Source organism: Pituophis catenifer, unplaced genomic scaffold, assembly GCF_029215685.1.
Source record: "Pituophis catenifer annectens isolate HBS135680 unplaced genomic scaffold, rPitCat1.0.hap2 SCAF_3, whole genome shotgun sequence".
In the NCBI taxonomy this organism is placed as follows: Eukaryota; Metazoa; Chordata; class Lepidosauria; order Squamata; family Colubridae; genus Pituophis; species Pituophis catenifer.
The window spans coordinates 26627738-26652955 of record NW_027256883.1 but is presented as its reverse complement, the minus strand read 5'-3'; the positions used below and the strand labels follow the sequence as shown (position 1 = coordinate 26652955).

The 25218-nt window shown below is 34.6% G+C and overlaps 1 protein-coding gene across 2 annotated transcripts in view; it reads left to right on the top strand.

The window, feature by feature from the left end:
• The first annotated feature begins 560 nt into the window (after positions 1-560).
• VPS13B (vacuolar protein sorting 13 homolog B) overlaps positions 561-25218 on the top strand; it is a 316205-nt gene continuing 291547 nt past the window's right edge. For both annotated transcript variants that reach the window (XM_070940432.1, XM_070940433.1), the window contains exons 1-6: positions 561-707; positions 2436-2579; positions 15984-16101; positions 17392-17559; positions 18578-18759; positions 19971-20145. In XM_070940432.1, the coding sequence (XP_070796533.1) occupies positions 561-707; positions 2436-2579; positions 15984-16101; positions 17392-17559; positions 18578-18759; positions 19971-20145 (934 nt within the window). The remainder of the gene's footprint in view (positions 708-2435; positions 2580-15983; positions 16102-17391; positions 17560-18577; positions 18760-19970; positions 20146-25218) is intronic.

Sequence of the window (25218 nt, the reverse complement as noted above, 5' to 3'; positions counted from 1 at the left end):
CAGTCCAATGTAAGATTATAGAATTAAATCATTGAATGAGTTTAAAAAAAACATTAAACCCAAACACAGAAATTTAGTTTTGGCTTAGCATGATGTTTGGAAGAAGACATCATGCTGGTTGCAATCCTTTTAATTGGAGACTCATTTCATAAAAGTCATTGAGGGATATGATTGTGTATGTGTGGGTGTATGTATACACAAACACACACAGACATGCATGTAATGGAGGGGGGGTTCAAAGGGAAGGAGGTTTTGTTGTATTAAATAGAGTTGTAGTTTGCTGTATATATATTCATATAATAGCAATATCTTTACTATCATTTAGCTGATAATAAAAGCCACAGACTCCACTGGATTTACTTCTACTTTTTAATACCTACTTATATATTGCATTAAATTTTCAAGTAAATATACATTGATCCAAAGTGTTAGAATACAGTATAGCATTCTAAATCCATGAGCTTTTGTTTAATACTTGTGAACCACAGCTAATCCTAAATTGTTATGTATGCTACAGTTACAATATGTTTTCTTAAAAGGCTCTTGTGAATAAAGGCACAATGCTGGAATCCTATGTAACTCCTATTCTAATGAGTTATGTGAATCGTTACATCAAGAATTTGAAGCCCTCTGATTTACAGTTGTCACTCTGGGGAGGAGATGTAGTTCTCAGCAAACTTGAGCTAAAACTTGATGTTCTTGAACAGGTATGTTATTGTAATTATTTTGATTAAATCTTAAATAAAACTTTATCCTAAAATAAATTATTCTTAATTATAACTGTCTGAGAATATTATATTACAACTATATGATATAATTTATTAATATGTTATGTGTCCTTGTTATGTTGATAAATATTGTATGTGTCTAAACACTTCTATATAATAGATGTGATAATTTTGGAAGGATTTCAATTAAATTAAGCAATTATCAAAATATTGAAATAGGCCTATGATTTCTATTATATGAATAAATAAGCTTTCTTTGATACTTAATGACAAATACTATGTATTTGTGCCTATGTAGAAGGTCTAACTTATATAACTAAAATTCTTGAAAGGTTACATTAAATGGGATTGTTTTCTGAAAGATGCTGTAAGCAGTATTTTAGTAACCATTCATTGGCAGAAATCATGGTAGTGGTACATGGTTAATTTAATTTAATTTAATTTAATTTCCAATTTATATACCGCCCTTCTCCCTGAGGACTCAGGGCGGTGTACAGCCAAGATAAAAAACATAGAATACAAATATTAAAACATTTAAAAATATATATAAATTTTGGCCCGAAAGTTAAAAAAATCATAAACTAATTAAAAGAATTTAAAAATTTCTTCTTAAGCCAACCCAGCTTGCTGGAAAAGATGGGTTTTCAGGGAACGACGGAAGGCATTGAGGTCATGGATTCTCCTTATCTCCGGGGGCAACTGATTCCAGAGGGTAGGAGCCCCCACAGAGAAGGCCCTCCCCCTGGGGGCCACCAGCCTACATTGTTTGGCTGATGGCACCCTGAGGAGGCCCTCTCTGTGGGAGCGCACGGGTCAATGGGAGGTCGTTGGTAGCAGCAGGCGGTCTCGCAGATAGCTAAGCCCTATGCCATGGAGCGCTTTAAAGGTGATAACCAACACCTTGAAGCGCACCCGGAAGACCACCGGGAGCCAGTGCAGCTCGCGCAGGAGCGGTGTTACATGGGAGCGCCATGTTGCTCCCATCACTACCCGCGCTGCTGCATTCTGGACCAGCTGGAGCCTCCGGGTGCTCTTCAAGGGGAGCCCCATGTAGAGAGCATTGCAGTAGTCAAGGCGAGAGGTGACGAGGGCGTGAGTGACTGTGCACAAGGAATCCCGATCGAGAAAGGGCCGCAACTGGCAAATCAGGTGAACCTGATAAAAGGTCCCCCTGGTAACAGCTGTCAGATGTTCCTCCAAAGACAGCTGCCTATCCAGGAGGACTCCCAGATTGCGAGCCCTTTCAGTGGGGGCCAAAGACTCGCCCCCAATAGTCAGTGATGGAGTCAACTGACTATATCGGGATGCCGGGAGCCACAGCCACTCAGTCTTGGAAGGGTTGAGTTTGAGCCTGTTCCTCACCATCCAGATCCGCACAGCCTCCAGGCACTGGGACATTCACTTATTGGGGTGGCCCAATAATATATTTCATATTTTGTAAGCTATGCATTTTTACTGTTGAATCTTCAAGCATCAATTATAAAATCCAAACAATCCATGGAATTGTGAATTCTCTGAAATCCAGTTATTTTGAATGTGAAAACATATTACAGCAAATTATTTGATGTGTGCGAATATTGTTAGCTATTAAAAAAAGAAATAAGCTGAAGTAAGTTTTAATAATTGTAAGTAGTGTTGAAGCAACCCGTTTCATTTAAATTAGGTTTTAATAGCTAATTCGGTCATCTCATGTTCTTTATTTTCAAGGAGCTGAAATTGCCGTTTACTTTTTTAAGTGGACACATTCACGAATTGCGTATTCATGTACCATGGACAAAACTTGGTTCGGAACCAGTCGTGATTACGATCAATACAATGGAATGCATCTTGAAGTTAAAGGATGGACTCCAGGTAATAACTGGCAACCCTAAATGAAATAAGACCATGTGAACTGAGTCAGATGACATCTTAAGATTGTTAGTTGTTATTAAAAGTATTTTGTGTTAATAATCTTACATGTAGAATTTTGGAAAACGGTTTATAATTTTTGTGAAATTATGATTGAAAGTTCAGGGAAATTATGTTTTCCCTAAAAACAGTTGGTACCGCTTTTTTGCTGAACTGGCAATAGGTTTGGGATTGAGGATGTCATGACCAGTCGAATTCCTTCAGGTTTTTTTTTTTTAACCAGCTAGTACTCTGGATCTATTTATTTGTTAGGAAAAGATACAGAAGTAGCATCTTGACTTAATATTGTTTGTTCCTTCTGTACCATTGCTTGAATTCCATGTAAATCTTCTCGACTTGGAATTTATCTTTATAGTCTAGTAACTGGATATTCTGATTTAATATTGAACAAACTCAGTGGTTGGGAAGCATGTGAAACTTGAGTTGTCAAAGTTTTCTTGGCAAACACCACAATTGGAAATGTCACAAGCAGAGATTTAAGGATTCAAATGTTGATAAATTTATTGCAAAACTGTATTCATTATGAAAGAATTTCAGCAATTGCTATATGTCAGATTAAGCTTTATTTATAGTGAAATTGAGTTTCAAATTCCTATACCATTTTTTTCTGCTTTTGTGGTGCAATCTGTTTTAATCTGCTTTCTTTTGGTGGGAGGGATAGTTTCTGCATGTCCTTTATTATTTTATATCCTGCTTTTATTATTTTTATAAACAACTCAATACAACAACAACCCTGTGAGTCGAGTTGCGCTGAGAGAGAGTGACTGCCCCGGAGTCTCCCAGCTGTCTTTTGTGTTTAAGGTTTATAATGGACTAATCTGGATTTAAGTTGCTTGCTTTTGACATTGTAAGAATTTGTCTTCACACCTATGAAATAATGGAATTGTGCAGTTATGAATTATTTCCAGTAGTAAATGTAGATGATTCTTCCAGATTTATCATATTAAGGGGTAAATATATACATTACATGTATTTGAAATTTATTAATGCATATACCTAACTTACTGGAATTAAGAACCAGATTCTAAAAAATAAGAAGCCACTATTTACTCAAATGGAATAAATGGTAAAATGGGGCCTAAATATCAAATACATTACAAATAATCCTTGAATTACAACTGTAATTGAATCCAGAATTATGGTTGTAAGTTGTGCTGGTTGTTAACTAGGTGATCACATGACTGTGCCTGATTTTATGACCTTTTTTGCAGTGGTCATTAAGTGAATGCAATGATTGTTAAGAGAACCCTTTTTAGCCAATGGCTGTTTTGTTTGTTTGTTTGCAAGAAACAAGATCATTATAAATTGTGGTCATAGGACCACAGGATGTTGCAAACTGTCATAAATGTCGGCAGGTTGCTGAATGCCCCAAATGCAATCTTGTGACCACAAGATGGGGGGGATGGGGCTAAGTGACCAGTCACAAGTCAAGGACTATCAGTGCTTAATTTTCCAGATTCACTGCTCCTGGTCCAGCGTTTGCTTAAGGAGCATATTCTGAATCATCATCTGGTTCCCTGCCCACATGCATCATATTTGCAGAAACTGAAGAGAGTAAATTAATGAAAAATTTCTTTGTGCAACTAATTAAATGGAATTTACCTTCTCCTAAATTTACTGCCCTAAAATTTACTAAAGGCAAACTGCTTTTATAAGATTTTTCTTTAATTTATCGATGATACATCTATTACTTGCTGGACAAAGTTGTAGAGGCCAAGAAAGAGTCAGTTCTTTGTTTTCGAATTTGAACAGGACATTTCAGTGCAGTATAAAACTTAAATCCATATGCAAGGGCTAAAAAGGCCATAACTTTCATGCTTTGTTGTGATCCAGTAGCTGGCCACAGTTCAGGACAGAAAAGAGGATGAAGTTCGACCTTGTTCTATCCTGCTACATATTTTGTAATATTCTAAATCAATAATTGAACTCTAGATTATCATTTCTCTCTCTTATATATACTTTTCTTTTAATTACCAATTTGTTAGAGCTTTCTTTTTTTTCTCCTTCATGTAGTGTATTCTCAAGACAAAAGTAACAAAATGTTTAAAAAAGAATGGGTTTGACTCCATTATAAGGGAATTCTGTGTAGATAGCAGACATTGATATAAAATGGTAAAACATAAGATGGCAAGGATGGTTACAGCAAGAATTTCATTAGCAATCAACTGAAAAAAATGCTGTTACTATTTTTAGGTAGCTTGTAACTTAGACATTTCCATAGCTATTTAATGGACAAATTCTACTAATGAAAGGAAGGCAGCAGAGGGATAGTTATAAAAGTATACAAGAAATGTGTTAAAAGCATAACACAGACTTTGCTTTTATTGAGGAAGTACAATAATTTTAACAATGTTGTTGTTAAAATAGCAGTATTGCAACAATAACAGGGTTTATAGTCAAAAACCCAACCAAAAAAAGCACACACATTAAAACAGTAAAATGAATAAGTAGAATAAACATAAAATGCAAATCAGCTTGACAAAGGACAAATTATTAAGTATATTGGATAACTGAAAATGTAATAGTAGCAGAGAGGTGTCAAACTGGATTTCATTGAGGGCCACATCAGGGTTGTGTTTGACCTCGGGGAGCCGGGATGGTCATGGTCGGAGTAGTCAGGGTGGGTGTGGAGGCCAAGTGCTAAAGCAGGACTTCCCTCAGACCCTCCCTCAATCTCATTATAATCTCCTTCCTCCCTCCCTCCCTCCCTCCCTCCCTCCCTCCCTCCCTCTTCTTCTTCTTTTTCCTTCCCTCTTCATTCTCCTTTCTTCCTTCTCCTCTTTCCTTATTTTTCCTTCCTTGCTCTCTTCCCATCTTCCCTTCTTTTTCTTTCCCTTTCTCCTTTTCTGTCCCTTCTTGCATGCTCAAATGTGAAAGAGGAAACATTTCTCCTTTTGTTTTGTTTTTAGTTTGTTCTGCTAGCCCTCTACTGGCAGAGAGCTGCAGGAGGCTGTCATGGCCAAAAACGGAGCCCGGGAGGGCCGCATGCGGGCCCCCTGAGCTCCATTTTTGATGACAGAGGCACCGCGGACGGGTCTTTTGCTATTTCCAGGGCGACCCCGTGGACCTTGAGTTTGACACTCCAGCAGTAGCATATTCATCATATTTAGTGACTCTTCTGGAGATATTTGGTGATCAATCAGCTAGAAGAAAGTAGATAGTTTCTTCTGATTTTACATGGTTGTGAGCGAAGAGGGGTATCACAAGAGAATGTGTTAGACTTTTTCTATTTCTTTTAAGTTGAGGAACCTGGAGTCTTTATATAGTATAAGTACAGGTAAGGCATTTATGTATATATGTATGTACCTTCTTTGTGGAAGGCCTTCTTAGTATCTCATCAAAACTCTAGGGTGTCTCTAAAGGATGCATTGGTTTTGTTGCCAACAGTATTTTCTGATTTGGAAATTATTTTGTTGCTCTCGTCTACATCCTGGCGACCAAAATTGGATGCAGTATTCCAAATGTGGCCTTACCAAGGCATTATAAAGTGGTATTAATACTTCACATGATCTTGATTCTATCCCTTTGTTTCTGCAGCCTAGAACTGTGTTGGCTTTTTTGGCAGCTGCAGCACACTGCTGGCTCATATTTAAGTGATTGTCCACTAGGACAATATAAATAAGTCACAGTCATTCAGTTTCCAGCCTTTACAGTAGCCTGGATCATTGCCTGGGGAAAGCCATGTCTTCAAGGTCTTACTGGAGGCCAGCAGGATTGGGACCATCTGAATCTTGTTGGGTAATTAATGTGGTTCCAAAGCCTGAATATTACAACAGAGAAGACACACCTTTTAAGTTCCATCAGATAATAGTGTTTCATACCATCTCATGCAATGATAATGTCTCTTGGAGATATATGGTTCTAAAGTAACTTGGTCCTTGTAATGAACGAGTTTATAGCACCTTGTTATATGGGAGCAATAGTTGGAGATGACAGGAGAAATGTAAAAGTACATTGAAATTCAATGAGAATAAGTTACTAATAATTGTGTGTGGTAAAGCAAGAAGAGTTAAGGTCAAAAAGAATGGATGTGGAATGAACATGAATTGAATACAGTTGACTGATCAATGAGAAAGGAGTAGGTTGAGATGATTTGGTCATACACAGACAATAAATGAGATTTGAATTATTAAGTTATAATGAAAGGTTGAGAAGAAAGCGAATATTGAAAAAAATACAGTTGGAATGAGATTTAACAAGATTAAATAATGACAGGCAATATATGAAGTGGTATATGAAATGATGGAAGCAAAATGTATAACTAAAGAGAATGGAGTGATGGACATGAATGTGTATAGTTTTTACAAATGTATTTTGCTCTTTCTCTTTTAGATGATTTATGTTTATTTGTCACTTGTAGAGATGTTATTTAAGCATTGGCTCCTGAGAGTGATATATTTTAAGCCTATTCATTTTCCTTCAGTAATTATTCTTGTTGCATTTCTATGATCCTCTTGTAAAATGTACAAGAGAACCAAATCTCTGTATAGAATGCCTTGCAGTATAATCTATGTTTATTGAAAAATAAGGATTTTGTCAAGGTAAAGTATGCAGAAATACAGCGTTACTCTTCTTAATATGATGTTGATTTTTTTTGTATATTTGCATTTTTAAAATATATACTATAATGCGAACCTTGTTTTTTTAAAAGAAGCCTGGTCCTAGTTATGCCACCCATGTACTGTTTTATATTTTAAAAAAAGAAAACATCCAGAACACTAAGTATTTTTTGTTTCAGTGCTAAGGTAGAAGTTTTGAGGCCAGATGTCCCATAAGAAACACATTTTAGAAGCAGCAAATTACAACTAATTATAGAAGCTGCAGAAACAGATTTGTAACACATGACATTGTGCAACCCAGAACTAATATTTGATATTGGACCATGCAGATGGCTACTGCTGGAATGATCAGGTTTCCTGCTTGCGTGGTATTTGAAACTTGAATTTTGTGGGGCATATAGCAAAAGGTCATATGTCACAAATGTAAAGCACTCTCAAAACAAGTATTTGTTACAGATGTTTAAGAATCTATGGCAAGAAAGGCATTTTGAAAATTACAACTGACATTTGGACAAATTATTCCATAGCATGTGGACCCGTGGAGAGTAACATTTGGACTTGTGCCAATGATAGGATTTATCTTTGCTTTCATTTATATTTTTTTGCAATCATTTTTTTCCTTTTCTTTACCTATATTTAGAAGCTTAAGGAATTTAGGTAATTAGCTTCCAACCTTTCTCTCTAAACTGCTCCATATATATCTTTAAGAGCTTATTTTTTTATAGCCTATTAATACTGTAGATTATACATTTTTAAGTAATTTGTGCATTTAGGTAATATATAGCTCCTTGCCCTGACAGAATATGCCATCTGATCAAATTGTACTGATGTTGGTTATTGTAGATTATCCATCTGATTAGTTTTTTTATCTATAAACTCTTGAATTTTTTAATCCGTGTATTTTATCTTGGTTAGTAGTATTGCACTGAGAAATAAGTTAAAAATAGTAAGTAGATGTTTCAAAAGTAGGATAATATATTTATAAATTGCTTTTTTGTATATGTATAGTTTCTCATTATACAATGTGACAATTTTATTATAGGTAATTACTAAAGATTAAAGGAAAAAAGCGTTCACTTTAAATCCAATCCAAATAATGCCATAATCCATCAAGTAGTTTTTGTAGTGTGATGCTGAAAAAAAGGCCCATCTTCCTATATGCACTAATTTCTGTTACTAAGAGGTCATATATCAAATATAAGTACAAATGCTTTAAAAGGAATTGCTTGGAGACAAAATAACAATATATATTATTACAAATAAAAACTTTTAAACTATTTCAATTTTGAAATGTGTGTTTCAGAAAAGAATATTAAAGAATTGAAACAAATCTTTAAAATAAAATAAAAATTATATATAATTTAATATATCTTTTGGTTAAAAGCTTACCATAGTTTCCTGATTGTGTACTTTGTTGGCAAAAAAATGGCTAAATGTAAGAATGAATAATATAAAGAATGCCACCTGGTGGGATGCAGAAAGAAAGAATTTTCTGCCCCTGGCTCTTGTAGATTTTGCAAGGCCCTATATATGTCTCCAATATTTCCATTATTGTGAGAATTATTTAGTGCTATTTATTTTATTCTACTCTATCCAATAACCAAAATTTTCTGAATGAATGACAGAGTTATCTAAAACATTAATTTTTCTAAGAACATTTAAAAAGCAGGAAAAAGTAAACCGTAAAAACAGTACCTATGTTTTCTATTTCTAGGTACTCGCAGAACCTGTAAGCCAGTAAACTTAAATTTTGAAGATAACAATGATCAAAACATTATAGCTGGAGAATGTTTTCAGGTGAAAGAAAAGGATTACTCAGACATGTATCAAGAATGTGTAGAACATTCTACAGAAGAAAAAGATTGTCTTTTAAAGTAGATTTACAGTAGACAACTAAAAATGGCATAAAATATGATCCAAGAAAAGAAAAACAAACAAAATCAGCAGCAGAAACCAAACAAAATTAAAGGAGGAAAAAGGAAAAAAAACACCAATTCAAAGCATAATTATATGCTTAGGTCTCTTGAAACAAAATTTGAAACACATGTGAAAATTAAATTTTGCAGGAATATGACTTCACTTTTAAAAGTGAGGAAATTACATATCTTAAAAGCAGCGTGAAAGCAGATAAAAGAAAGCCTTCTGGACTCTTGGAACAATATATTTTGGTTATGTTAATTTTTAAACAAGTCTTATGCCTTATCATATTTGGCCTGATCTGATTTAAATTACTTGTTTAGCCTAGTAAACAAAGATTGTACTGCTATGATACCTGTACTAATAGCAATGTAGTCATGTAAAAAGTGTAAATATCTTCTTTTTAAGTGTGGCAATCACAAGAGGAATTTCGAAGTCAATTATTCTGTTTTTATCTTTTTATTATGTTAAAAATACGGTGAACTAAAATACAATTTTAGTATTGCAGGCATATAATTAGTTCCCTTTGGTGAATTGTATGTTGTTTCTTTGCTTCCCTTTGTTTCGGCTAATTAAAATTCTGAAGATTGCTTATCCGTGATCCAACAAGTGGCTCAATAAAGTTTCTCTATTCCTTACTGTCAGGAGCATCATTTATAGCAGGGCTTCTTAACCTGGAGTCTATAGATAGATTTCAGGGGTCCATGTATTTGGATAAGGAAAAAAGCAGAATTTTGCTTTCAGTAAATTCTAACTGAAATGTAGGCTTTCATTCAATAATGAATGTAAGCAGCCAAGTAATTAATAGCCTCTAAACTCCAGAAATCTTAATTAATCCCATTATCTAAAATTATTTGAATTGTTTTTAAATATTTTGATAATTATATTTGAGCTGCTAAGCTCACTAGTGAGTTGTCATTTGTTGTTCTGTCGCTAAGTTGTGTCCGACTCTTTGTGACCTCATAGACCACAGCATGCCAGTCCCCCATCTGTCATCCACTGTCTATGGAAGTCTGCTCAAATCCATGCTCATCCTCTGCTCTCCCCTTCTTTTGTCTTCCATCTTTTCCAACATCAGGGTCTTTTCCAATGAGTTCTGTCTTCTCATTTAGTGGCCAAACTATTTGAGCTTCAGCTTCAATATCTCTCCTTCCAAAGGAAGTCAGGGTTGATTTCCTTTAGGATTGACTGATTTGATCTCCTTGAAGTCCAAGGGACTCTCAAGAATCTTCTCCAACAACAATTTGAAAGCATCAATTCTTTGCTGCCTAGCCTTGCTTATAATTCAACTCTCACAGCCATACATTACTGTTGGGAAAACCATAGCTTTAACAATATAGACCTTGGTTGGCAAGATGATGTCTCTACTTTTTAATATGCTGTCTAGGTTTGCCATAACTTTCCTTCCAAGGAGCAAGCGTCTTTTAATTTCATGGCTGCAGTCGCCATCTGCAGTGATCTTGGAACCTAAGAAAATAAAATCTGTCACTGCTTCCATTTCTATATTTTAAAAAAGTTAAACTACATTTAGGGCTTTGACTGCATGCTGATCTAAAACCATATTTTAAAGCAGAATCACAAAAAGGATCCTGGCCCATCTTAGCAATTTGTATTGCTGAATTATAGCTAAGTAAGCTTAATGCTGCATAGTATTGCTACTGTCTTAACAGTTAACTGATTAAAGCTGGTGGGAAGGGAATTCATGCTTCAGAAGAGAATTAATGGAAACAGCCTGTATTCCACCAGTGCTTCACTGTTTAATGAAGTATATTTTATTTATTTCCGTTTTGATAAGGAAGCCCTAATGGTATTGCATTTAAGGCATCTCTCCTTAGTTGGATAATTCTAGTGTTTTGGGGAATAATTAGTATGCAATTCTTAATCTCAACATCATTTTTAAATGGGCCATAGATCATGCTGATGTAATGTAAACATCAGAATATTAGGAATTCCCAAGTAAATTATTTTTTAAATGAATTTTCATTGGAGAATCAAATGTTTTGCTTATCTGTGTAGATTAGTGTATGACCCAATTGAAAAATACCAAGGCTATTTAAAAAAAGAATGGCAAGTAAACTGTCCTTGATTTGATGGCTTAGTTTTCTCCCAACTTGTTCAACTGTAATTTCACGCAGTTCTTTGTAGAGAAAACTGTCACGTCATTCTGTCATTTTCTTTTCTACATATTTATTTACATGACACGAATTTACATGTTGCCTTTTATTGATTTTAACAAGCCACTTTTGGAAAAGAATGTAAAAGATTTTTGCAAATTTAAATTTGTTTCTCTTGATGGAGAAAATTTTATAAAAGAGGTAGATTTTGCCATATGTCTTAACATTGCTTGAATTCCAGGCACTTGCATTCCTGAGGGAGCACATTCTGTAGTTAGATCCCCTCAACCCATAATGCTTTAGCTCCGGATCTCATGCATTTGTCAGGAATTCCTAAATGTCGTTGTCCCATAAGAGTGCAGCTGTCTTGTTGGGTCATGGGGATGTAGTTACAGATGTATTGGATCCTAATTAGTGTGTGTAATTTTTTGTGTAACAGACATATTAAAGTACAGTATAGTGCAATACATTTATGATCAACGTTGTTAAATAATGATTCTAGTAAAAGTATGTTCAGTGTCAGCACTAATAGGATCACTTTCTGACTGTAACTGGAAAGCAGCCTAATCTTAGTTAAATAATTGAAATAAAATAAACATGTAACAGCAGGTGGCAGCACCTGGCTGACCTTGGCTAGGCTTGGAAGCTAAACTAGATTGGTTCTAATTAGTATTTGGATAGGGGACCTCAAAGCAGTGTCAGGGCTGTAGTCTGGGAAGTTGAAAAAACATCGCAGAAGTCATTGGCAAACAGCTTATGTATTGTTGCCAAGAAAACCACATGGATAGTTTTTGAGGCCACTAGGACTTGAGCTAAAATCTAGGTAGGCTTTACTTTTTAGGAAGAAATATTTCTACAGAATAGAACAAACTACATTGTTAAACTATTTAGATTTGAAATCTTACCGTTTTTAAATCAGATCTCAAGTTTTAATCAAAAATGTATTTTCTGGGTTATAAATCACACTTAATGCAATAGAATTAATTTAGGACTATTTAGTCATTATAGATTTAAGTGTAGTATCAACTATTTTAGGAACTCAAATAGTTTACTCAAATGGAAGGATCAATGTAAATATCTTACAGTATTTTTATGCCTTCAATTATAAGATTTAAGTTCTTTGTAGAATAACCATTCTTAATCCTTGGGTTCCATCTTTAATTTGAGAATCTTGGCCAATAAGGCAATATTCCAGGAGTTAAAAATAATGCTCAATAGCACAAGTTGCTTCAGGACTTTTTCTCAACTAATTTTCTTTTCTCTCTGCAATATGAGTTTATCACTGAACCAAGTACATTAGCTACATCATCATTTTGTGCAGAATCACCTTCCTAAGTAACCACCATTCCAAAGGGCTAGTCACTTAGATTGTATTTGTCATCATTGACTCCATTTTGACTCATGTTAATTATACAAAAAAGTCCATGGCAACATTTTTCAGAAGAACGTTATCATTACCTTTTTCCTCAGGCTGAGCGCTGGTTTTGTGTCCAAGAAAAGACTAAACTCATGGTTGTCTGATTTCTAAACCTTAGTTAAACTAAGTTAACTAAACTTAGTTTAGTCATGGCACTAAACTGGCTGTCAGTGACTTAAGATATATTGCAATCTTTCATTTATTCAGCAATCATTCAAAGTTACAATGGTACTGACCAAACAATGACCGGTCCTTAAGGTTTGGGTTTTTGCAGTGCTGCCATGTACACATGAACAAAATTTGGCCAGTTGGCAACCAGCTCAAACTTATGACCAGTTGTAGTATTCCATGGTCATGTGATTACCATTTATGGTCTTTCCTGCTAACAAAGTCAATGGGAAAGCCAGCAGAGAAGATTGCAAGTAATATCCCCCACCTCTCCTGACATTTCTTCACTTGCATGCACCACATCCTCTTGCCCCACTCTGTTCACATGCACCCACATTCTCCTTCCTACTTGCGCACACGCATGCTTGCGTGTACCAGGCACTTTCTTTCTTGGCATTCCCTGCTTGCCTGCACAGATGCATGCTCTCTGTGCTTTCTTTCCCTAGCCCACCTATTCTTGTCCCATGCCCTCCTTCCCCCCCCCAAGTTGGATCAAACTACTCTTTGTAGTTGTCAACACATACCTTGATAAATTGTGATTTCTTTAAATATTTATTTGTTCTGGAAAGATTCCTAGAGAGAAAAACGGATGTTCCAATTCAAGCTTTATTTTTAAACTTCTTTGAATTTCTTTCCAGTACTTTTGAATGTTTTTTAATGACTACCACATAGAATAACAGGTTGCTTTGGTACTGTAATGTTTCCAACAGGTGGTATTCTATGATTTAGCAATTTTTGAGATTTGTACCAATATGGGGTAGTGGTGAAGGCATCACAGTAGAAACTGGAACACCATGAGTTCAAGTCTTGCCTTAGGCCCAAGGCCAGCTGGATGATTTTGGTCCAGTCACTTTTTCTCAGCTCCAGGAAGGTGGTAATGGCAAACCATTTTTGAAAATCCTTGCCAAGAAAACTGCAGGGACTTGTTCAGACAGTATCCAAGAATCAGACAGTATCCATCAGAAATGGAAGGGGAAAGAAGTATCAAATGTAAACATTTTCTATCAATTTTCTCTTAAATTATAAGGCGGGGTAAATTTTATTGGTTTTTTTTTAAATAAATCTTTCCATTGTAAAGTGTAGTAATTATTTATTTAAAAATGCATCTACTTTATCATAAAACCTTTTACTTCTTCTGTCTTGTTATTATTTTAATAGTAACTTACACATAAGTCTTAATAGGCAGCCTTGGTTCTGTATAAGTATTTCAAATTCTGTCATTTGTCTTTAAAACTCTCTGTACTTAAGGTTGTTTTTTATTCTTCCAGAAGTCTTTAAATAAATCAGCTATGGTTAACTTTGGATTTTGGCAGATAATTCTTTCTGTATCTTTAGCCTATTTCTTTTTCAAACATGATTCTCATAGAGTTTTCTTTAGCAAGGTTTATTGATGTGCAAGGAGTAGGAATATAAGAATTTCAACAGGTGAATTGCTCTCAGTTTGGTACCAATACAGCTCTGTGTGTATTTAGGTGAAAATTGTCTGATTCCTCTATGCAGCTTTTCCACAAACTAGTAAACAGTCAGGTTTCTTCTGTGGTACTGGGGAAATTAGCAGCTGGTTGTTCACGTAACTGTCTCTTGAAACTTTATCAGTCTGGGAACCAACTTTTACAGCACCTGTGCTGTTCAGCATCTTTAGGAAATTGCTGGGGAAGTCATGTGGGCCTTTAGAATTGGATGTTATTTGTTTGTGGATGACAAAGGTTTAATTGCTCTTTGCATCAAATTGTAAGGGAGTAGTCACTACTACTAAGTATTACTTAGATTTGTTAATGGGCTAGATTAGGAAGAACAGAAACCGAGGTCCTGCTGTCAGTAGGAAACTAGTTGGGATTGAGGTTCAGCCAATTTGGGTTGGTTTAGAGCAGGGCTGTCAAGCTGCTGGCCTGTGGGCCGGATGTGTCACGCATTGGCCACACCCACACCTGTTTTAGTGAAGGGGAAAAAAGTCCCGAGATGTCGTGATGCTGCCATGATGATGTGAGTTTGACACCCCTGGTTAGAGGTAGGCCAGGTTAGGAAAGAGACATCACAAGGATTACAGCAATTCTATTTTATTGTTTTGGAATATAGTAACAGAATCTTAAAAGGCTGCAGGGTTCTTTGTATCCTCACCTATATCAACCAGATGTCAGAGGCTATTTTGGGTATCCTTTTCACATTTTTCAGGATGTGAGTTACTGTATCCTTCCATTAAGATCTTTTCCATTCTTTCCTCAAGCTTATTTCTACATTATTTTACATGGTTTTATGCTACCTTTGATTGATAAATCTAAAAATGTTTCTTGATCCTCAGCTATCAATAAAGTTACAGAGGATGTTCGGGCAAGAAGTACATTTATAGTTACAAGTGCAATAATTCCTAAGTCAGTCAAATTTGGCAACATTTTTGTCTATACTTTGGTTCCATCTAGTTTTGACTACTTTAAGGGACTACCCTTGAAAATATTTGGAAGTTGTAATTGTTACAAAATACTGTATGACATCTGGGCTGTTAACTGTTGCCTGAACTGAAAAATGTACATTAGTTGCCTATTGCTTACTGACCACAATTTAATGTTGGCCTGAGCCTAAATGAGTTACAGCAGTGTTTTTCAACCTTGGCAATTCTAAGATATGTGGACTTCAACTCCAAGAATTCCCCAGCCAACCATGCTTTTGGCTGGGGAATTCTGGGAGTTGAAGTCCATACATTTTAATGTTGCCAAGGCTGAGAAACACTGTTTTAGAGTACAGCCTATTTCAAGAATTGCTTTTATGAACCTGACTGTGAGTTGTGATCTCCAAGCAGACCTTTTGAAGATGTCTCAACTGTCATAGATTTATTTTCTGGCATGTGTGTGAGGACCTCTCACTGCATCATTTCTGTTCTGTGGAATGCTGGCTTTGGAGTTCATTTAGTTCCTACTTTCTTTGCATTTAGAATAGTAGACCAGATATTTTTCCTTTGCCAGGTTTTAAATGTTAATGTGTTTTAGTATTGATTTATTTTAAAGCTTATTCTGTGTTTTGTTTTTAATCTGTCTTAAATACTGATTGAGTTGAAAGCTGAGATATAAATCAAATTTGTTCACTAATTCCAATTAAAGAAAGTACAAAAATGACCTAACTACCAAATGTTTGCACTTATTTTGCTGATTTTTAACAAATAATTTAAAATGTATTTTAGGATGACCATGAAAGTTGTGGTTCCAGTTCAACAAATCGTAGTACTACAGAAGGTTCAAAAACGACAGTGAAACCAAGAAAAATTCAACAGACTTCTCCTGACCCTGATTTGCCACCAGGTGATTTGCCATATTAATATTGTATTTGGGTACTTAATAACTGTTGTGGAAAAAAGGTAGGAGATACAAAGTTTATAGCAGGCCTTTTGAGTTACCACACTACTTCCCAAATCTGAATAGAAAGTTTTTGTGGGGGCATTTGTCATTGCCTTGGAATTTCTGCTTTGTTATTAAAATTAAGTAGACATAAACTTGGAAAATTAGTAATTGATCTATTTTTGTTGGACATTGACTTACAAATAGTACAAGTAGTCCTTGTTTCACAACCACAATTGGGACTTGCAGCTCTGTTACTCAGCAAAATGGTGAAACTGCAGCTGCGCTTATGATCTTACTTCAGCTTTCCTTTGTTTTGCAGACCTGTGAAGGTTGCAAGTGCAAGGATTGGTTGTAAAAATGCTTTTTAAAAAATCACCGTTGTAATTGTGAATCATCACTAAACAAAGCAGTTGCTAAATGTGGACTTATGAAGCAATTCTAAGGCATCAACTTATTGCAAAGACTTCTTTTTTAAAAATCAGTATTTTAGGGTGTTAATTGTCTAAAAGGAAATCTATGCCCACTTCCTCACTAGAGTTTGGTAGCATCTCCTACAAATTACTGAGCCTTTGTTGTAACAATATAAAGCCTATCCTCATTGTTATATTGGCACAATTGTAGTTTGATAATACAGTAATTGCTATAAATCACTAATAAGGCACTACCACAGTCTCTCAGCATTCTTTCTGCAGCATTAGAGGATGCATGAGTTGGGGTGCACAGAGGAAAATGTATGCAAGAAGTATTTCTTGGAAATAGAGATTGCTATGCAGGTCTATGTTTTTTCTTACATAAAACATCAGTAGCCCAGTTTTTTCCACTTACGCATTAATTTGTGATATTTAAATTAACTTTCACTGGATAATGATTATCTACTGATTTGGGGGGAATGCCCATTCTATTTGATATTTATAATTACTGAAGACTAAAGACCAGAAAAGGTGATGGCATTTGTTTTATTTAAAAGCTTTTTTTGGATTTTATTTTATTTTATTTTATTTTATTTTATTTTATTTTATTTTATTTTATTTTATTTTATTTTATTTTATTTTATTTTATTTTATTTTATTTTATTTTATTTTATTTTATTTTATTTTATTATTTTATTTTATTTTATTTTATTATTTTATTTTATTATTTATTTATTTATTTTTATATATTGTCAAATTTAACAAAGTTATTTTGTTTTAAGCAGCTCGCCGGTGGAATTCCCAAATAATAAGACTGACCATATTCATATTTCCTTCTTAGGTTATGTACAAAGTTTGATTTGGCGGGTTATAAACAACGTCAACATCGTCATTAATAATCTCATACTCAAATATGTGGAGGATGATATTGTTCTTTCTGTTAATATTACTTCTGCAGAATGTTACACAGTAGATGAATTTTGGGATCGAGCCTTTATGGATATATCAGGTAATCTATAAGTCCTAACTTTCTGCCAGATTTAAAAAAACCAGCTCACTGTCTTCAGTTAAGGACACTGGGAAATGGTTGTTCTATTAACTAATAAGGGAACCATGATAGGTAAATGGGCTCTGTAAAACTTAGCAGAGAGATGATTAATCCTGACTGGACATATGAAACATCAGACCAGCTAGTTTTGTGGATAAGATGTTTGTGTTTCCTTGTTGTGTCCTTAGAACAAGAAACACAGCTTTTTGAGAGAGTGGGGGAGTTGAGGCTTCCAGATTCTACAGTGACTTATTAAAATGTATACCAAGCAGCAGGGTGTATTTGGGAACTCATCCTGAGTTTAGTCTCCCCAATGTTATTTTTTATATGTATATTAAACAAATTCTGGATATAAAGAACTGTTACTGGAATTGGGTTTGTCTAGTCTAGTGAAAAAAAGGACGGGGGGGGGGGGGTGACATGATAGCAGTGCTCCAATATCTAAGGGCTGCCACACCTGACAGAACAATTAATCAGTGGAATGACTCGCCTCCAGAAGTTGTGAATGCTCCAACACCAGGCATTTTTACGAAGATATTGGACAACCATTTGTCTGAAATGGTACAGGTTTTCTGCTTGAGCAGGGGTTAGACTAGAAGACCTCCAAGGTCCCTTCCAACTCTGTTATTCTGTTATATATCAAAGAAGCATACATAATCTGGGTGGTGTTATTTTTAATGTGAAAGGAGGGGAGTTATTTCATACATCAAGAGTAATTGCATATTTATTTTAAATGAAAGTTAATGCAAATGTAGTTTTCATACTGGTACTATCTATTGTATATTTTTTGTCCCAAGCACTTCCTTTTTTGAAGCATTATTTCCAATGTCCCAATCAAAGGTTGGCTGTTATTTTGAAAAAAGCTTATTCAGTCTTGCCATGTATGGTTCTTTCTAAATTAAGCAGAATATAAATAATCATACAATATTTGATTTGTCTTGCTATTAAAATGGAACAATATTTTTCTTTCTTTTCATAGCAACTGACTTGGTACTAAGGAAAGTGATAAACTTTTCTGATTGTACAGTTTGCCTAGACAAGAGGAATGCTAGTGGCAAAATTGAATTTTATCAAGATCCTCTGCTATACAAGTGTTCGTTTAGAACTCGCTTGCACTTCACTTATGATAATCTTAATTCGAAGATGCCATCCATTATTAAAGTAAGTAGATTTCCTGATAATCGGGTCATATATTCTTGAAAATCCAAAAATAGATAACTGAAGGTTTTTTTTTTTGAGGTACATTTATGCTGAAACAAAAAAAAAAAAAAGAGAGAGAATTGTGTTCTGACCCATGACCAGAATTTAAGTTTCAGGAATTTCTGTGTTAAGTATTAACTTTATCCATGTTGTACAGTGATGTTACTCTATGAAATTCTGGACGCCTTATTTCTTTCTTGATATTGGCATGACTATGGTTAATAGAAAAAAAATATAACTAAAGGAAAGAAATCATATAGTTTGGAGTTCAGAATATTTTTTTGAAGTTTTTTATTTTAATCTTATGTCAAGGTGACATATCTTAATATGTATCTTGGGACCAGCATCATCAGCTAAATCCAAGAGTCAATAGCACCATATATTTTTGGAAATTTATCCTATTTCTGACATAAAACTGAGGAAGCTCCGTAACTTTATCTATATTGAAGTTGTTTCCAGATGTGGACTTGTGTATTGTAATTCATCTATCCCTATGTGCAGTTAATTTTACTAGTATTATTGATGCCACATGCTGTAATAAGCAGTTGTTTTGTGCATAATTTATCCAGTAGCATGTGGTTTCAGTCTTCTAATGCAGGCTACCAATTCAACATAAAGGACATTTAAAGCTGTTCAGTGTAACTTCAATTTATTAGCTATAACAAATTTCAAACAGGCTTGACTGTAGAATTGAAGATTAATATTCAGAAATATTGGATCACTATCAACAAATTATTTTTTTTAGGTGGTGGCCAATTTCTATGGAATTCTGAGCTTTATTCTCTCAAAGTAGATTTTCCAATTTAGAATGTGTACATTTTAGAATATCCAAAATGTTTCAGAACAGGGTATTAAAGGTATTGGTTAGATCATGGACTTTAATTTTTTGAACTAGTGCTAGCTTTAACTATTCCTTATTAGAACTATTAAAGATAAAGTATTTTCTTTCAGAATTGTATTGGTTATGTCTATTTTACTGAGAATAAAAGTTTATATTTGTTTGGTTCCGAAGTTGTTTTGTATGAGAAGATAGAGACTTACCCAAGACAACCCCACTGAACGTTTAATTTTTCTGTCCTATGATATCTATGCCTGTCAGTCTTCAGATGCTTCTTAAACATGAGCGTTGGAATCTGACTATTTTTATTATGTGCTTTTCTCTGTACTTGCAGGTTCATACTTTAGTTGAAAGTCTGAAGCTTTCTATTACTGATCAACAGCTTCCTATGTTTATCCGTATAATGCAGCTTGTAATTTCACTGTACTATGGAGAAATTGGTAACTTTAAAGATGGAGAAAGTGAAGACCCTGTTTGTCACACCAAGGATATCTTGGGTAATATCTCAGGTAATAAGAAAGAATCTGACTTTGAAACAGACTGTTCACTTCTATAAAACTCCGAAGAGCCTATTTTTAAGGTGGAATGTCCCATAACTGAATATTTTGTACATTGTTATTTATTAGGATTTAAATATTAAGCAATTTGATTTATAGAAAAATCTATTTCATGAAGTCTTGCACAGAAACATTTTTATTAAAAGCAATTTTATCTTCTAAAAGCAATTAGTGGAAATGCATTTTCTATGAGATATGCATCTTGTTCAAGAAACCTTATTGAGGCCATGAATCTATACTGCTCAAAAAAATAAAGGGAACACAAGCAGAAGACATCCGAGATCTGAATGAATGAAATAGCCTTATTAAATACTTTGTTCTTTACATACAGTAGTTTATACACTGCTCAAACAACTAAAGGGAACACACAAGTACTGTATGTAACGAACAAAGTATTTAATAAGGCTATTTCATTCATTCAGATCTCGGATGTCTTCTGCTTGTGTTCCCTTTATTTTTTTGAGCAGTGTATATTTAAAACTGATTGCTACCTTATTGAGTCTTCCACAGATCTTAGGCTGGTTCAAAGAGCCACATTAATATTTTATAATAAGATGCAAAAAGAGTATGTATAGAATAAATCTATTTGGATGATTTAGATTCTCCTGTTATATAATTCAGTAACAATCAATTGAGAAGAAATTACCTTAAATTATATTTACTACTATATTTGGTAGGTTTATTTAATGTAGGTTAGCATTAATAGAATTTCCTTCTTAATCTGAACACACTTTAGATTATTTATTTTATTTCTCAACCATATGTAATGATACAAAAGGCGATGTGAAAGCATACTAACATTAATAAATTGCTTTAACTAGCCATCTCTGAGGAGTCCTTCGTGTTCTCTGAGCTTGCTTGTTTTTTGCAGATGTTTCAGTAACCCAGCACCCTAGCACTGATGATGTTACCTAGTTTAAATAGCTGCACGAAATATCTTGCAGAACATCTGCAAGAAAACAAGCAAGCCCAGAAAGCACCAAGGACTCCTCATTTCAACTCTGAGCTACAGATATTCTCCTTTGTTGCATCTATGATAGATGCAGAAAAAGACATTTACAATTTAATTCAGATATGTGTACCTATATTACAAATCAATTCTTAAATGTTGGATAATTTGAGAGTAGAGAAAGATGGGTTTTTAAAAGATTAGATAACATCAAAATAACATTAAAATGTATGTGGGTTGAAAAGAGACAATATAATGAAATGGGTAAGTATATCTGAGAAATACTATTGAAGTATCTGTGAAGCAAGCTTACTAATGTCTGGGTATAGTGATCTTAATTTTTTTAAATCTTGATTTTTTTAAAGTATAACCATAGATAGGTAATAATCACTAAAGAGCATTTTAGAATGCAGTGCAGTGTGAATTGAGAATAGGTGTCAAAGTTATGTCATTTATGCCCTTGAAAGTAATGGGTACTTTTATGCAAACATCTGAGCCTATTTACAGTGAAAGTGAAACTTACTTCATTGAGTAGCCAAGTTTAACCACTTTAGCTGTTGTGTGGCTTTCATTAGATTACTGTAGGAAGCAGAGCTGTTTTGCCTTTATTGTACTGATTTGGAAGAAAAGAATGATAAACTCTGTGTTGGGTCCATGTGGATTTGTTTCCATTATTTTTATTGGTTTTATATGACAGCCTCAGAACATACCACCTACAAAGCTATCCGTTGTTTCTTCTATTATTTAAATGAAAAACTAAACATAGGTGCCCCATCTCTTTAATAAGGAAATTTATTATAATAACACACACACACACACACACACACACACAAAACTGTTTCTCATTGAGCTCTTTGTGTTATTTCACTTTATAATGAACTTGGAAAAACAGAGCGTGGAGCACTGACTTTGAAGGATTGTAGTTACATATTGTTGCCTGATTCTAATAATATAGAGAGTAGTTAGCACAGTTAAACATGAGGTTATAAAATGGGCTTGATCAAATATAAAATCCATTTACCCTTCCTTTAAAACAAAACATTCTCTCTATAGAAATTGTTTACTTTTCCTTACTGATCATTCATTTTTGTATTCAGTTCGTATTCACGTATATTTGTTCTAGACCTTTCTCCTCTTTACCAGATATACTCAGTACTCTATGACTTTTATGTTTCCTCATGTAATGCTGCTTTTGAAGACATCCAGAAATTGTAGTTGGTGCAGCATGCAGTGACCGGGAATGCTTGTGTATTATCAAGTATTCATCACCCTCAGCATATTGTACTTGTGTTGAGAGCCAAAGACATTTTATGTGTTTTAATATTTTATGATTCTGTATTGTCATTTCCTATGTGGTAAACTGGGAGTCTTGAGAATATGGCAGATATTCAAAGATAGATAAATAGATAGAAGTCAGTCAGTCAGTAGAAGAACACACGGATTTTGACATCTTATGGAAAAGAACTCATTCCTTACAAGAGAGGTTTAGCTGTAAATACATTAAACAACCAAGGTGCATACTAAATAAATGAGGTGACTCATTTATTTTCATACGTGTTTTATTTTTATCACATTGATTGATTGATTGATTGATTCACTCACTCACTCATTCACTCACTCACTCACTTACAGGACTGATATGGCTGCCTGTCTCATATAATGACTCTAGGTGGCTCATAATAGCCCATAAAAATGTGCTAAAAGCTCCAAGCTCTCATCGCATTTAACAACTAGCTCCATATTCACCCAGACATTCTGTAATTCAAGTATTTGGTTTATGGTAGGATTTCTCTGAATTAAGTAATATACCATCATTCTCACTTTCATTCATTTCTCAGTGATTTGCTAAAGAGCAAAAATCTAGTTTGCATATCTCCCCTGAAGCAAAAAGTTGAAGTGTGCTTTTCATATTTAGCCCATTGTCACTTCAATTCTGTCAAATATCTTCCTAGATATATTTAACAAACTAATTCCAAACTAATTTTGCACTTACTCTTTCTACTCTTCCTTTGTATAGGAAAATATTATTGCTATTCTTCTAATTATCTAGCCCAGAGCCAATCTTCATGCCATGTTAAACAAGTCTGATGACCATTTCGTAAATAAGCTCAATTCAAATTATAACATTTCTCCAATTATACTATCCCTACATGCAGCCCTACTGTTTTTGAACATTCTGGCAATATTTAGGCATTCCTTTTCATCATTTTTCCTCAAATAAATGCTAACATTCATAGCATTTGTTTCAATTCCATTTGTTGTATTTAATTTTATTTACAATATTTATGATTCACCCGAATCTACAATTATTCTGGGCATGCTTACAAATAAATTATATACAGCCAAGAAAAATAAACGATTATGTAATTATAGCAAACAATAATAAACCAGAACCCAAGACCTACTGAAACAATACTGTACCTGCTTTCTAAATGCAAGCAGGGTAGTCTTGTGGCCTTCTGAGGAGGGGATGTTCTAGAGATGATATTATCATTCCCATATACATCTTTAAAATATGTCTTCCAATACCTCTTCACTTCAATTTCATCTCAAATTATTTCATCACTTTTTAAAATCTATTCAGTCACACCCATATATACCCACACAACCTAGACAACCATATATCCTTTTTGTAATCTATAACTCAAGTCCTGCTTTTTAATATCTCATAGAAGACACCATGTGGGCCCATAGACAACAGTTACCTGGTATTATTGTTGCTGCTGCTGTTGGTAGCGCATGGCATTGTTACATTAGCCGGGAGACCACAATGCTATTGCAGAATAGTACTTTGGCTGCCAATTTACCAGTTCTATTGTAGGAAACACTTGCACGCTTCCCAAGGTGTGCCACAGGAGGGGGAGCTGGCTTTGCACTAGAAAGAAAGATGAGCGGCTCTTCCTGCAGCAGCATCCAAAGCTCCCTCCCTCCCCAGAGCTGCCTCATGAATGGGCGTTGCAACCGGGAAGGTTCAGAGTTGGCAGAAATCTGACTGTCTGCACGGAGCACCAGCTCGTCTTCCCACCGAAGTAGTACCTATTTATCTACCTACATATAACATGCTTTCAAACTGTTAGGTGTACAGAAGCTGAGACAAGTGACAGGAACTCACTCTGCCAGGCAGTTCTAAGACTTGAATTGCTGGAGCAGAGACTATTTCCAGTGTATTAAGCCACTGAGCCTCTAAAACTGATACCTGCTGTCTTCATGGTTTAGACAAATTAAAATGAAAGTGGTCTGAGTGGCCGTAGATGTGTCTTAGACACATTTCTTGCTTATAGTAAAGATAGTACAGGCCAGATTGGGCCAATATACCCAAAGGCAACCAGTCTTATTTTACTCTATGCAGTCCACCTTGCATAAAACATTTGAACTAAAGTCTATTTTCTTAGCCAGTCAACATCATATAAACTAGGAGTTAAATGCAATAGACACATATTCAGATGCTTATAATGTAAGTATTATAACTTAAGTGGTGTATTGATTTAACTCTATCCAAAGACTTTGGGGACATAGGTGTGAATGTGGCTACAAAGCACCCCGTTTGGTAAGGGAACATTAAAATAGTTACAATTTACAGTATATCAAATGACAATACAGAAAATGAGTGGGATGATTTTTGTTTTAGGAAGTTGGAAAGTTGTAAATTCCTAGCAAAGAAAGATTCTTAGTATGACTCTCCTTAAGAACCCTTTCCATTGCAATGAAGTTTAAAATAGTTCTACTTTAGGATAATGTTTTCAGCTGTTCAACAGCACAAGTGTTTCATATTTCCTTGAAGTTAGGAAGTAAGGTTGAAAAAAAGTGAGAGGTTTGGGGGGGCATTTTTTTTTCAAACTAATCAGGGCCCAAATTGCCAGTTTACGATAGCAATATTAGTATTACTATCTGCAAATTCACTATTCCGGGTTGAAATAAGTAGATTAGCTCTATCTAATCTTCGTTGCCAATCTTTGTGCCTAATCTTTGTGCCAATTCAAATTCTTATCTTTAAACAGCCTTTATAGATAGATTTTTAAATTTAAATTAATATTGCTCATATATAACAAAAATGTTCTATATGAGCAACAAAGGCC